The 13940-nt window shown below is 50.5% G+C and overlaps 1 protein-coding gene across 1 annotated transcript in view; it reads left to right on the top strand.

Moving 5' to 3' along the window:
- The window catches only part of CUX1 (cut like homeobox 1), a 353536-nt gene that overhangs the window by 209157 nt on the left and 130439 nt on the right, over positions 1-13940 (top strand). Inside the window, exons 6-8 of the mRNA XM_029946913.1 lie at positions 3424-3547; positions 7199-7275; positions 8708-8774. Of these exons, the coding sequence (XP_029802773.1) occupies positions 3424-3547; positions 7199-7275; positions 8708-8774 (268 nt within the window). The remainder of the gene's footprint in view (positions 1-3423; positions 3548-7198; positions 7276-8707; positions 8775-13940) is intronic.

Genomic DNA, 13940 nt, shown 5'->3' with positions numbered 1-13940 from the left:
CTTGGTGGGTGACTTGGAGGCCTTACGTCTCATATGCCCCAGGGGCTGGACGCAGGATTACTTGTTGAGAGTCCTTGAAGTGTCCTTGGGCTCTGAGACCACTGGAGACAGGCTTTGAGGGGGCAGTGCTGAGGCTTCCCCCTTCCTTGGTGGCGAGGGGGGCACAGGAGAGCTGAGGCCCCACCTCCATCCGGTTCACAGGGCACAGTGAGCCCAGGGGGCTGCGTCCAGGCAGCTTCGTCCCACTTGAGAGGGAGCTGTTGGGCTGAGGGGGCTGGGATCCAGGGGCGAGGAGGTGATGCCCAACCCCCTCCCCGACTCAGGTGAGAGGGAACCTGAAAATGCGTACATGCGGGTATCAGTGCCACACTACCCAAAAGGAGGGTGCTTCTTCTTTCCCTCCTGTGACCCCTGGCATCTCATTTGGACAGGCTGCTCTGTGTGTTTACTGTAGTTTGATTTCATTTCGTGGGTGGATGTGCAGGGGGGCCCAGGGCTCTGCGTGGCTTCCTTCCCCCACCACACGGCTCTGTCAGCGCCCCAGTAGCCAGCTGCCCAGCAAAGAACTAACTGAGTGCAGACTGTCTTCCTCCCCAGGGGCCTCATCTGATGGGCTTTTTCGTTTAAAAAATTTTTTTAATGTTTATTTTTGAGAGAGACAGAGTATGAGCAGGGGAGGGGCAGAGAGGGAGAGAGACACAGAATCTGAAGCAGGCTCCAGGCTCTGAGCTGTCAGCACAGGGCTCGAACTCACGGACTGCGAGATCATGACGTGAGCCAAAGTCAGACGCTTAACTGACTGAGCCACCCACGCACCCCTCTGATGGGCTTTTTTTTTTAATTAAAAAAATTTTTTTAATGTTTATCTTTGAGAGACTTTGAGAGATGGAGAGAGCGAGCCTGAGTGGGGGAGGGGCAGAGAGAGAGGGAGCCACAGAATCCAAAACAAGCTTCAGGCTCTGAGCTGTCAAGACAGAGCCTGATGCAGGGCTCGAACTCACAAACCACAAGATCATGACCTGAGCCAAAGTCAGATGCTTAACCGAGTGAGCCACCCAGGTGCCACTGATGGGCTTGGGCTTTTTTAAATGTAGTAACTTAAGAACAAAGGCTCCAGAGGCAGACAGACATGGTTGGAGACCCTTTGATGCCACTGCGTACCCCTGAGCAAGTGATCACGTGATCTCACCTCGTGCAAATCCTCCTTTTGCATCCTAACTGCTTAGAATTGGGGTGGGCTTACATGGGGGGCTAGGGAGGTAGTTAGCGCTTATCCTGACACTCAGCAAATATCCAAGACTCTTTTTGCACATGGTTGTTTTTTCTAGAAATTCCCACTCCCTCCCTTTCTTTATTTATTGATATCTTTACCGATTTTCCCAACCTCCAGAAAAATATCGACTTACTCTCTTTACTTCCCAGTATCCAGTGATTCCTATTTGGAAAGGTGGCATATACACTAATTGTTTTTGTCACCGCCACCGTGGTATAGGCCGAGAAAGCTGCCGGAGAGGCGTCTCTGTCACGTGCTGGAACTCTTTCTGCCAGGCTATGCTTTCTCTTCATGAGCTCACATGTAGGGGATCCTGCTGGTACCCCACCAGGGGAACAACCTGGACCCAGAGCGGCCCTGGGGGCTCCAGGACAAGCTGGCCCCTGGCTTAGCATCGGTCGGCCAGCAAGCAGCCCACCCAGGGTGGGGATGGCAAAGAGACCCCCTCAGACAGAGTGGGAGCCCCCAGCTAGTGCCCCAGAGTCCTCTGGAAGGAGCAGAGCTGTGTCATGCTGAGAAACTGCATTGGAGGGAGCTCAGAGGTCTTTCCAACCAATTGTGAAAAGCAGACGTGCTGGACGTCCCCACAGTCACAGAGGTCATTGACTTAAAAGAACGTGCATGTGTTTGCAGAGCTGACGTGTCGCGGTGCCCGCTCAGGAAGTGTTCCCTCCTGCCCAACTTCGGCCCTGTCACTGAGGCTCGACAGTGACGTCGTCACTAGCCACTAGGCTCACAGAGCATTTCTTTCAGGCCCCAAGCAGCCCGCCCCGAAGGCAGAAAGCCCCCCTCTCTTTCTTCTTTCAGATGCCCTGACGGGGTCATTGGTTTTAATTTCCTCTCTTTCCCTCTAAGGAGAACCCATTGGGTTCCGCTTAATGAAAAGGGCCAATTGCTTCTCTTAACAAAAGAGCCATTCGCTCCTCTCCACCAGGCCCACGGGTGCTGACTGCCCAGCGGTGTGCTCCTGCCTCGGTGGGCACAGCCGTGCCGCACAGGGAGTGAATGTGGATGTGTGGGCAGCAGCCTGCACAGCCAGGGTCCCCTCTCACTTGGGCAGAGACCTGGCAGCTAGCCCCACAGCCTAGGCCTCCAGTGTCGTCATCACAGCCCTACCCAGGCCTCCCCCGGGCAGGCTGCCTGGGCTCCTCCAGCCATTTGTGCCCTGGCCCTTCCTTGGCCCTTCCTCAGCCTGGCTTTCTACGAGGTGATCCACGCCTGGCAGGTGCGGTGTCCCCAAGAGCTCTGTTGTCCTTGGAGCCGGAACCACAGGGCCCTGCCGGAGACTGTCCGGCACAGAGGGTGATATTGGGAGGGGGGCTGTGGGGGGAGCAGGTGCAGCAGTCCTACCCTTGAGCCAGCCTGGGGTCTGAGGCAGGACCCTGCCCTGTTCATCACATCTGCTCTGGCCTTTCCATTTTGGGTAATTAAAGCGAGGGCTGTACACCTGCACTCGGGGTGAGGGGGTGCTGGACTTTCTAGGGACGGTCCTGCCTCTGGACGGCCCCTGTGTCCCGAGCACTGGGCGCCCCAGCGCTCCTCCATTGCCCAGCCCTGCCTGCCCTGTGCCTGGCACTCACTCTCCCTCAGATGTACCCCTCCCCTGGCCCCTGTACACACAGCCCCCATCCGCTGGATTCCGGCCTGGGCGGGGGGTGCCCTGGGCACCCAGGCTGCAGATGCGTCCCTCCCCGTGGAGAAGGTGTGCGCTTTTTCCAAATCCACTTTTTCCAAAACACACGCACAATTATGAACTGTTTTCTTTGTGAGAAAGTACTCGAACCGCACAAAAACATTATTAATCTTCCCTCGGAAGAGGACTAATTTAAAGCTCATCAATAAGATGATATTCTATGTTACCATTGATTTTCTCCACTCTTTTTTTTTTTTTTTTTTAAGTCGTATTGGAGAAACCATAGCTCTTCTTCCGAGCAAGATCCATTGATCCTCCTCAGCCCAAATGTTTAAAGTTCAATTTAACATTTAGGGAGTTAGAGGTCTCCAAAGGGACTCGTAACCATTGATTTTATGTCTGGGTTGAGGAGCCCGAGTTTAAAACACAGCGATCCTACCAGGTTACAAAAGCCCCGTGTGTGTGGCCGCGTGGAATTGTGCTCCTGTGTCACCGCCGTGTTTTCCCCTTTCTGCAGAGGTTACGATAAAAGCACTTAAAGAAAAAATCCGAGAATATGAACAGACTCTGAAGAACCAAGCCGAGACTATAGCTCTCGAAAAGGAACAAAAGTTACAAAATGATTTTGCAGAAAAGGAGAGGTGAGTGTCTGGCGGGGTCTGCCCGCACTTGACTTGCCATTTTGCCTCCAAAGTCCTCATTGCAAGAAGTATCTATTTTTTTTTAAGTTTGTTTATTTATTTTGAGAGAAAGAATGAGCACACGGGAGGGACAGAGAAAGAGAGGGAGGGAGAGAATCCCAGGCAGACTTCACAGTGTCAGCACAGAGCCCGATGCGGGGCTCAAACTCACGAACTGTGAGACCATGAGCTGAGCCAGAATCAAGAGTCAGACACTCAACTGAAGGAACCACACAAGTGCCCCCACTTTGCCGGGAGTGCTTAAGAGGGGCCTGCGAGACCAGCCCAGTTCTGCGGGGCTCTCGGCAGAATTCTGTTTGACAAATAAAGGCATCCCTTACTCTGATCTGTCAGATTGCCCTGAGTGACATGCATTGGTCTTTCCCCACAGGTGGATGGCATCAGGTAGTCAAGGGGCCAGAGTATGTCTGTTGGGGCCACATGGGGCCGGGGGTTGAGCACAAAGCACGTGAGGTGAGAGGGCATGACCATCCCCCCCTCTCTGGGAAGCCCTGGACGCAGGCTCAGCTCCCAACACCTTCGGAAATGAATTTGGATATTTAACATCACCCACCAAGCTCGGGGGTTTTGTTGGGGGTTGGGTTTTTTGGCTTTTTTGCCTCCTTTTCTTTACCGCACAGTACTTCATCTATTGAGCAGCTGATCCCAGTAAAATCTGTTAGTACATCATCTGTCTGCTGTGGGTGTCGGATTTCTGCTGGCCTACCTCGTCCAGAACTTTCCCACAAACAACCAGCGAGTTTACTACTGTTAGGACAGTTTAATGCAAGTTAGGTTTCTTGTAAAACCCGGCGAAAACTAAGAAGGCCCAGTTCACTCAGCCAGTGCCTACTCAGTGTTTCCCACGCCTTCCTGGGTCATTGTCTCCCTGAGTGCCCAGAACATTCCTCAAGAGGGGACGGTCTCATTTTCCAGATTGAGAAACTAGGCTTCAGATTAGGGCTCTGCCCCCACTGTCCTGGCGAGCCACCCAGAGGTGGGACCAGACCCCAACCCACCACCCCAGCCCTGGCCTCCCTGTGTGATTCTGTGTCACCTCTCGGAGTCCCGGCTGCAGGACCAAGGCCAGTCCCTCGGGGCCTGGGAGAGCAGGACCGGGTGCAGTCCCCCCAGGAAAAAAAGTGAGCCATGCTGAGAGTCCAAGCTCTGAAAGATGAGCAGACTCTTTTTTGTAGGTTCATTTATTTATTTTTTAGAGAGAACACCAGCGAGGAAGGGGCAGAGAGAGAGGAAGAGAGAAAATCCTAAGCAGGCTCCACACTGTCGACGCAGAGCTTGACATGGGACCAGATACGGGGCTTGAACTCACAAACCATGAGATCATGGGCTGAGCCAGAATTAAGAGTCAGACGCTTAACCCACTGAGGCACCCAGGTGCCCCAAGATAAGCGGACTTTTGACCTAGCCTAAATGTGCTTCCTTGGAGAGCACTTTATGCCCAAAGCTATTCTTTACCATGTTACTGCTACTGGGCAGTGGGGGCAGGGTGCAGGCAATCCAGTTGCCCTCTGCCAAAGGGAAATGGGGTGTAAAAATGAGCCATCCACAGCTGGAACAGTATGCAACCCTTAAAGTAACAGTTCTGTAGAATTTGCAATAAGGCCAGAAGCACATGAATCCAGTGTGATACGGAGTGAAAAATACATGATACAGACTCACATGGTGTGTGACCACAGCTGCACAGAGCAAAGTTGGAAAGTTGTGGAAGTAAATTCACCTGGGAATTTGATATTTTTAAGTTGGCTTTTCAAACTCAGTAAAAGGATTAATTATATTTAAAGATGCAAATGACGGGCTGACCACTCGGGATGGAGGATAAGGTTAGATGTTTTTATCTTGTTCTTTACAACCAAGAAATTGAAATGGATCTCAGGTTCAAATATTAATCATTAAATCATGCACATACTGGAAGAAAACTTAGGCAAGTATTTTGTTTGTAATAATTTTGAAGTAGGTATTTCCAATTTTAATTGAAAACCAATCTTCTAAAAAAATAAACATTTTCTTTTAATGTTCGCTTATTTTTGAGAGAGAGAGCAAGAGCAGGGGAGGGGCAGAGAGAGAGAGAGAGACACAGAATCCGAAGCAGGCTCCAGGCTCCATGCTGACAGCAGAGAGCTCAAACTCATGAACCGTGAGATCATGACCTGAGCCGAAGTCAGACACTTAGCCAACTGAGCCACCCAGGCGCCCCTACAATAAACATTTTAAAAGCATCAGAAAACCAGGAAGAAATTTTTCCACCTCAAAAGAGCTCTTACAAATTAATAGGGAAAAATGAGCGCTACAAAGTGGACCAAGGAGATGCACAGATAGTTCATACAAAGAGAAATGCTCGGCTTTACTCAGCAGGAAAATTAGGTTTCCTTTCATCCAGTGTTGGCACAGGAAAACAAACATGTAGTGTTGGTAAGAGTCTAAGTGAGTGAGTTTTTGGGGCGGGAGAGGAAGTTTCCTAGTATCAGAACAGCAACAAGAGTACACTGCATGTACCCTGACCGTACACATCCTCCATTAGCATTTCATCCAACAGATTCCGTCTCCAAATTATACAGCGATATCTACGTAATGATCACTGCCGAACTGTTGAGTAGAAAGAGGCAATGGTGCCCCTCCCCTGCTCATGCTCGGTCTCTCTGTCTCTCAAAAATAAATAAAAGTTAAAAAAAAATTTTTAAAGAAAGAGGCAATAAACAAGCTAAATGTCCACAGAGGCTGGTTACGTTAATTATTTAATAAGAATGAGGAAGAACGTTTCCAGAGTGGAGAGAAGAGTGAGAAGGCCCTGTGTGCTTCATAGTCGAAGGGCTGGGGAGTGTGTGACACGCTCGTACATTACGTGGGCTTTTCAGTATTCGTGCGTGTGTTCTTTTTAACTTGGAGCCTCTATTAGTTTTATCATTAGAATATGCAAAAACATGAGCAAGCTTTTTACATAGGTAATGGAAATCAGGGTGATTTTTTTTTTAATGGTGTCATTTCTACATTTCTATATCCCAAGTTTGTGAGTATGAGAGTATGTGTTCTATTCATAAGATGTAAAAATAATAAACTTATTTTTAGATTCCCCTCTGCAGATGAGGAGGAAGGGATGCTATTTATTGACCAGGGAATTCATTTGGAGATGGGGGAAACGTAAATCTGGGGATGTTGGGTTCAGACACTGATAACCACCCATTAGGTATTGCGGTCACATCTGCGTGCCATTGTGACAGACAGGGAACAGCTGTCACATCTATTAGCACATCCTTTATCCCAACAAATTCCTTCATTGTGTCAGCAAAATGTAAATGTATCATTCTTCTTGGGTAACTTCAGAAAACAATGAGTTTGTGATGATGGGATTTTTTTTTCTCTTAAATATCTGGCATATGAAGAACAAGTTACATTTAAGAAAGCGGGCTGCATCAGTCAGCACACATGCGGGCGGACTCGGGTGCAGAGTCGAGGTGCCCAAGATCAGGGAGCGCTCGCCGCGGTAACCGGTTGTGTGCCTATTGCTGGCTGCTGGTCACCGAGCTGCAGGGCACACGAGACGTTCACGTTGGGAAACAAGATGACCAGCTTGGGCTTTATTCTCTTCCTTTCCAGAAAGCTGCAGGAGACACAGATGTCCACCACCTCAAAGTTGGAGGAAGCAGAGCACAAAGTCCAGTCTCTGCAGACAGGTGTGCTACCCATCATCCCGAAACAGGCCATCCAGGGAAGGCCGAAGTGGGGGGTACTCTGGGTGTCTTCCGGTTCCCTCCGCCCCAAGACCCCCTCTGGTACCGGCTGCCCTGAAGGAGTGACTCCTCAGAGCCCCCAGCCCCTCCGCCTGGACTCCATTAGCCTCTTGCCCTGAGTTGTTAGTGTCGGAAGCAGGATCTGCATTCCTTTTTCATCTTTACACAAGCCCTTCTGTCTTCCCTGCGCCTTTTCCAACAAACACATCTAAATCACCAAACCGTCAGGGACTGACATTTCATTTGGAACAATAATAGGAAAGAAAAAAAACAACCCCCACTTATTTCCACCCTAAGTGCAGTTAAGAACAGTCATGGCAGACCTTTAAAATTCAAGACAACACAAAAAGGCTGTGCTACAGCTTTTATCGTTTTTTACGCTTCTTTTCTCTTCTTCATCTCTTTTCCCTTTTTTCTCCTGAAAGGGGAACCGCGTGATATACCAAATTTAAGGGGGTGGGGAAACATCGGACCATCTCAGAGTCCCAGGTGAAAACCACATGACCGAGTGTGAGAATGTAGTCACAGCACATTTACAGACATATGAATAATACCCACCCCCCCAATCTAGAGGCCTCCTAAAAACCAGTAACACATCAATAAAGAGAGAGAAACAGTCCACTAGAACGGGGAGCTAGCAATGCAAACGGGCAGTTTGCTGAAGAAATGCATGCGTCCAGTACACATACTTAAAAAAAAAAAATTTAACAGCTCTTCACAGGCGGGGAGATGCTGATTAAATCAAGAAAAGATCGTTCTGCCCATCAGACTGTCAAAAGAATGTTTTAAAATGGATACTATGCAGTGCTGGTGAGCCCAGCGGCAGGTAGCCCCCTCTTGGTATTGATGGGCATGTAAACTGCCTCTGGGCGAGGCCGGCTAGGGTGGTAGTGGCCTGTTTTGGAGCATCCAAGCTCCGTGCCCCAGAACCTTCGCTTCGAAGCGGGTCCTGAGGTGCCTGGCATTTGGCAATTACGAGAGCTTGCTCGTAATTGTCACTGCGTGTGTCCTGCCCTGGAGAGTGTTTCTTGCCATTCCACTAAAGGAAAAGGGCAAGTCTCAGAATATATTTGTATCATCCGATTTACACGGAGGTGAAAATATCTATCTATATATGCAGTTATGTATGGAAATATTTCTTGAGCAATAAAATACATATAAAAGCAGAGAATCTGCACACCCAGCAGTACCCGGCGTTCTCTCCGAGGAGGCGCGTGGACGAAGCGGAAGAGAAGGGGGATTTTCGGGAGTTCCGTGTGCTTTCGTAACCTTCGACCCCTTGGATGAGACTATATTGCTTGTATACTTTTGCTTCTTTAGTTTTATTTGAACAACTGGCATCTTACGTCACCGTTTTGTGTCCTCTGCCTTTCAGCCCTGGAAAAAACCCGAACAGAATTATTTGACCTGAAAACCAAATATGATGAAGAAATCACTGCCAAGTAAGTCCCGGCCTGACTTCCTCTGTCTGATTGCTTTCTGTCCGGTGTCACTTATTTTGCTAATCCACAGAAAACTCCCCCGGTTTTGCCCCGCTGTCTGTCAGCTTTTGCAAAGCAGTATGGGATCCGGGAGGTGTGCTGGGCCTCCGAGCCGCACCCCCATGAGCTCCTCGCGTCCGTTTACTACCCAAGATGTGACCATCCTCCTTGGTGCTCTCAGATGGTGGAACTTTCTGTAGTTACTGTGAAGCCTTGTCAACATGTGTCTTTTCCTAAGAAAGTTTGGGGGAAGAAGATGTGTTACAGGAGACGTTTTGTGGAGCTTAGTCTCAGAAAATTACATCACCTTTCCCCCTGTCTGGGTCCTTGGCTCCCACACAGATGTGTTTATTCAAGTCCTGCCTTAGGACACAGGCCATCTCTGAGCAGACACGTGTGTGTCGGGAGTGCGTGCATTCGGGCAGGTATGTCACAGGTGGCTCTGGCAGAAGGAAAGCCGTGATCTGCACGGTCTCCACGTGGAACACCCAAAAAGAAGGATAGTGTTGACATACGTCAAGGTAGATGAAGAAACAATAGAGGCTGTCCCTAGCCACGCCGTCCGCTGCCAAAGACCAGACAAGCAGTGCCAGGCAAGAGCTCGATCCACATTCTCCAGTCCGAGGAGGCACTGCCTGTCTCCCTCACGGCCCATGGCCTCCTGCTGTGCTCCCACAGCCTCTGCTGTGCTACTTGCCTCTGAATAGCACACCTCCCCCAGGGCTCCTGTTCTCTGCAGGCGTCCCTTGGCCCATCACACTCGCCCTTGGCCTTTGAGGTTGCTGCGGGCCTTGTGGGGCATCTCTCGGTGGGATCTTTGCCTTTGCTCTGTGTTCATTAGTAGCTCCAGACCTCGAGAGTCCAGCCCCCCAGGCCTGGTGGTCAAAACCAAGCACAGAATTCCTGCACAAAGACTAAAATTCCCCTCCTCTGTCTCGGCCACTCTGGCTGACTTGTTGGCATATCTAATCCCAGTGGAAATTGCCAGAACATCTTACCCTCACCTGTCCGTGTGCTGAAGGGTGGCTTCAGGTGAGATAGACCGAGCAGGCCTCTGTAGGATAGCTGTTAAGATTTCACTTTGAGACCTGCAGACTCCAGTGTTAACTCCTCCAACCCGGGGCGTGCCTGTCGACGGGACTGCAGACGTGCAGGGCCATCCCCCCTCCACCCCGCAATGGAAGCGCACCGACGCCATCCCAACCACCGTCACCTGGGTGTTCCCCAGTGTCTGTGTCTGGCTTCCCTCTTCTGCCCATCTGCCATCTTTGTTCTCTTCTTTCTGCCTGGACTTTATCTACTAAGCGGAATAGTAGTTGTTTTCTTGGTAAATTCCATCCTTAAAAGTTAGAATATTTTCATCTGATACAGAGATCAGTTAGTGTCTGTTCCATCGTATACAGTCCTCAGGTTATAGCATTTCCTTTCTAAGATAGTTTCATCTCTTGACGCCATGCTAGTTCTCTGGTCCATGGGCTCTTGTTAACATCCATTTACTCATTGACAGAATTCATAGTGATTTTGGTGGTGATCCATTTATTTCACTGGTTTTCAATATTTGTAGCAAACCACACCTCTTTCTAGAAGGCATAGGTACATCTTGCGTTTGTCTAATTAACCAAAGTTTGCGTTACTATGCACATAAAAGCTCATGCAGCCTCTGAGTGTTTTTCAAACTGGGTGTCACAGTGGTGAAATCAATTTAGTGAGTAGCGATCAGCCAGGTGGGCAGTAAAATACAGTAGGAAACAAAATAACAGAATAGGGTTGAAAATATCATGGCTCATGGCACATAGCAAAGTCCGGTATTGTTTTGTGACCCTTTTGTGTTAATTACATGTCTAAGTCTAAAAGTGTAAACTGTACAATTTCTAGGCCACAGTGGGTCTCCATCAAAATTTCTTTTGAAGTCACTGCTCTGGGAGTGTCCTCAAAGCTCACCTTCCAGAAGCTGGTGTCTCCTGCCGTGTCCTCGCGGGGCACGCTGCGGAGGTGCTGTTAGCCGCGGACGTCCACCTATCTGGCGGGGAGAGAAGCGGCCTGGTGACACGTAGCCTCTACCGGAACTGTTTAGAAATGACAGCAGATAATGCCACTTGTCACATGATAGCTAAGTACTGGTCCCAGGTTTACATTCATAATTTCTTCCTGGGCTTCTAAAGAGCCGCATAGAAAATATGTGTCCATTTAATCGATTTTGTTTAGCGGTTGAGGAGGCGACACAGCAGAGAACAGCCATGTGGGAAGGACTTAAGTGTCCCCTGCTCACAGGTTTCCATTTCTCTAGGTAGAGACTATGGCGGCCAGCAGGGCGGGGGTGGGGGCCACTGGGAGACAGACCAGAGAGGCAAGGTCCCCACCCTCCTTGACCTTGCTAGTGGCCGGGCTGACGCTGTGGGGACACTCGCTTCTCTCACCCAGAACCGCCATTAACCAAGGTTCGGGCCCTGCTTCCGGGTGAATCTGCTCCCTAGAGGGGGTCAGAGGTACTACTTAAGATGACAAGGATGATTTTCAGTCTTAGGTGTTTCTCTAGTTACAGTTAACAGGAGCATCGAGTCCTGGGCTGTTCCTAAGCAGCCGGCTCTGTCATTTTGTAGGTACAAACATTATATCTTGGGTCCCCTGAATCAGCAAGGCCACCTGGGGGGGTACCAGAGGCCCCTGCCCTCTCCTGGGTGCCAACCCTACTGACATCTGATGAGAAACTGTGTGGTTGTAACTGGTGTGGGCTCTGTGAGAAACGCCTCTAGACTATTTCTCTTCTTGTTCACCTGTCTTAAGGCCAAAAAGGTGTTCCCTCCCCCCCCCCCCCCCCCAAAAATCGAGTAAGCGAAAATCTATGCATTCTGGCTCATTTTCTCCAAACTACAGGAACAGGAACATAGAATCAAAAAGTATGAGAGTTGACTGTTCTAGAGTATAAAAATGCTTTGCTTTGGGACTTACAGCTCTTGTTACAACCTGCTTATGGGGCCGTGGGCACTCCTGGAGTGCATCCCCCTCCCGGGATCAGAGCAGGACATTCTCGTCTTCTCCAGTGGCGAGGAGGGAGCCAGAGATGTGGCATATAAGCCTAACTCTCATGATGGGCACCACTCAGATAGGATAGATCCACTCGCCAGCACAGAGGCATTCCTAGAGACCCTCTCTGTGCATGGCACTTTCCTGGGCCCGGAAACCCCGAGATAGCAGCGGGGGCGAGGGGAGCCATCGCAATCCAGTGTGGTCACAGCTGTGCTAAAGGGGACGCTGGTTAGCACAGCCCTGTGCTGTCAGGGTGTCCACAGAAAACAGACGTGCCCTCAGCCGGGGCAGGGGGCAGGGAAACCACAGAGGCGGGGTGGCAGCTGGAGAAGACTCCTGCCCTCCCGCTCCCTCCTTCCCGAGGCCAGGACTCTCGTGACCAGACTCTGCAGAGGCCAGACGGCAGCCTCCAGGGGAGGTCCACCCAGCTGGAACAAAGGGAAAGGGTAATCAGGGAAGCCTTCCTGAAGGGGGTGACGTGATTTGAGGTTGAAAGACGAGTTACGGCCAGGGGCTGCTGGAGGCAAAGGGAGTGAAAACAGAGGGCGGCCCGGCTGACCTGGGGGCCCAGCCAGAAGTGCCGAACATGGGGACGGGGCAAGGTGGGCACAGTGTGTGTGGGCCGGGCGAGGGGAAGGGCGTGGACTCCGGCCCCGACGGGGCTCGGGCATTTCCCAAGTCGGAAGTGGACTAACTACTAACAAAAAGGCAGCCTAGGGCCAAACACTTACTGTACATGGTTCCCAGAGTAAGTAATCCACAAAAAATGTGGAGAATGGACTGAGTTAATAACCACTACTTTCTTGTAGCGTTCAGTCTCAGAGATTCCGAGATGGACACCCCTCCCCCCGCCTCCCTCTCTCCTTCTATTTTCTGGAAAACACTTGTCACTCCACCATCTGCCTCACGCCCACCCTCCACAGATCTTATTAGACTAGATGTCTTTTCATTAATACCTATGAATATAAGCCCACCAGGGCCAGATCTTTTCACAAATGGTCTTAAAATGTCTCACAATTTATTTTCTCTCTCTGACAGTAGGGATTCTTAAACACTTGTTGACAGAAAACGCAGGAAGTGGGTGGGGGCTGCGAAAGCAGAGCGTGGGCTCAGGAGAAGGCTGACTCCTGAGCGCATTGCAGGGTCCACGACGCTCCCGGGTGTCTTTGGGGGAGCTCGCTGGCCTCCACTCCCGCTGGCCTCCCCCTGCAGCGGGTGGGCACAGTGGCGGTCAAGACACTGGCTGGTTGTGCAGGGTAACAGGAAGGTGTGCAGGCAGTCCCCTGCACGGTGACAGCGCCTCGGCCGCCAGCTACTCTTCTGTCACCGATTAAAACCAATTCCCAACAAGCTCGCCGTAGGGCTTGTGCGTTTTGGAAATTAGCAAGCTCACTGGGAGATGTCACCAGGGTGACCCTCCCCCTCCCCCATTTTGGAAAGAAGCCTGCAGGTCGAAGGCACCGGGGCTGTTCCGAGAGCCTGGTTCATTGTGTGCGGTCACCGCCCTGCGTCAGCTGGGACAGCGCAGGCTGACTTGCCGGGGACAGCAGCGGTAAAGTTTTCCATGTGTAGGCTTGAAGCAAAATGTAATTAGCCTTTATGTGCAGAACAAGGGCCCATTGATGAATACAGCTGGTCTTTGTTTTGTCCCGTCATTGAGAGTGGGAGGTAAAAGTGTTCTTCTTCATGTTTATTAATGCGAGATTCCTTAGACAAATGGCAAGCACAGTTTAATATTTGTCGGAACACAGGGGGGTTTGCCAAAACAGTTGTGTAAGAGGATTGCAGGGTTGCAGATTATAACCGTTTCTGGGTTAAATAAATGAATTATTTCTCTGCCTTTTTTTTTTTTTTTTTTTTGAGTTCAAAAGATCCTTCCTTTCTCAGATGTGCAGATCATCCCACTAACGTGTTAGCAAATGGAGATTCGGCGCCCTGACTGACTTTACCTTGGGGATTCTGACTTTACCTTGGGGATTCTGGCCCAGCACAGCGGTTCCTGGGACGGCTGTGGGGTGGACGGGCTTCATTTCGGCACGTAGCAGCTGGCGCCGGAGAGGCCCTGCCGCTTGTCTGTCTGCAGCTGCTCCCCTGGGCCCG

Source organism: Suricata suricatta, chromosome 8, assembly GCF_006229205.1.
Source record: "Suricata suricatta isolate VVHF042 chromosome 8, meerkat_22Aug2017_6uvM2_HiC, whole genome shotgun sequence".
NCBI lineage: Eukaryota > Metazoa > Chordata > Mammalia > Carnivora > Herpestidae > Suricata > Suricata suricatta.
This window is presented reverse-complemented; position numbering and strand designations above follow the sequence as displayed.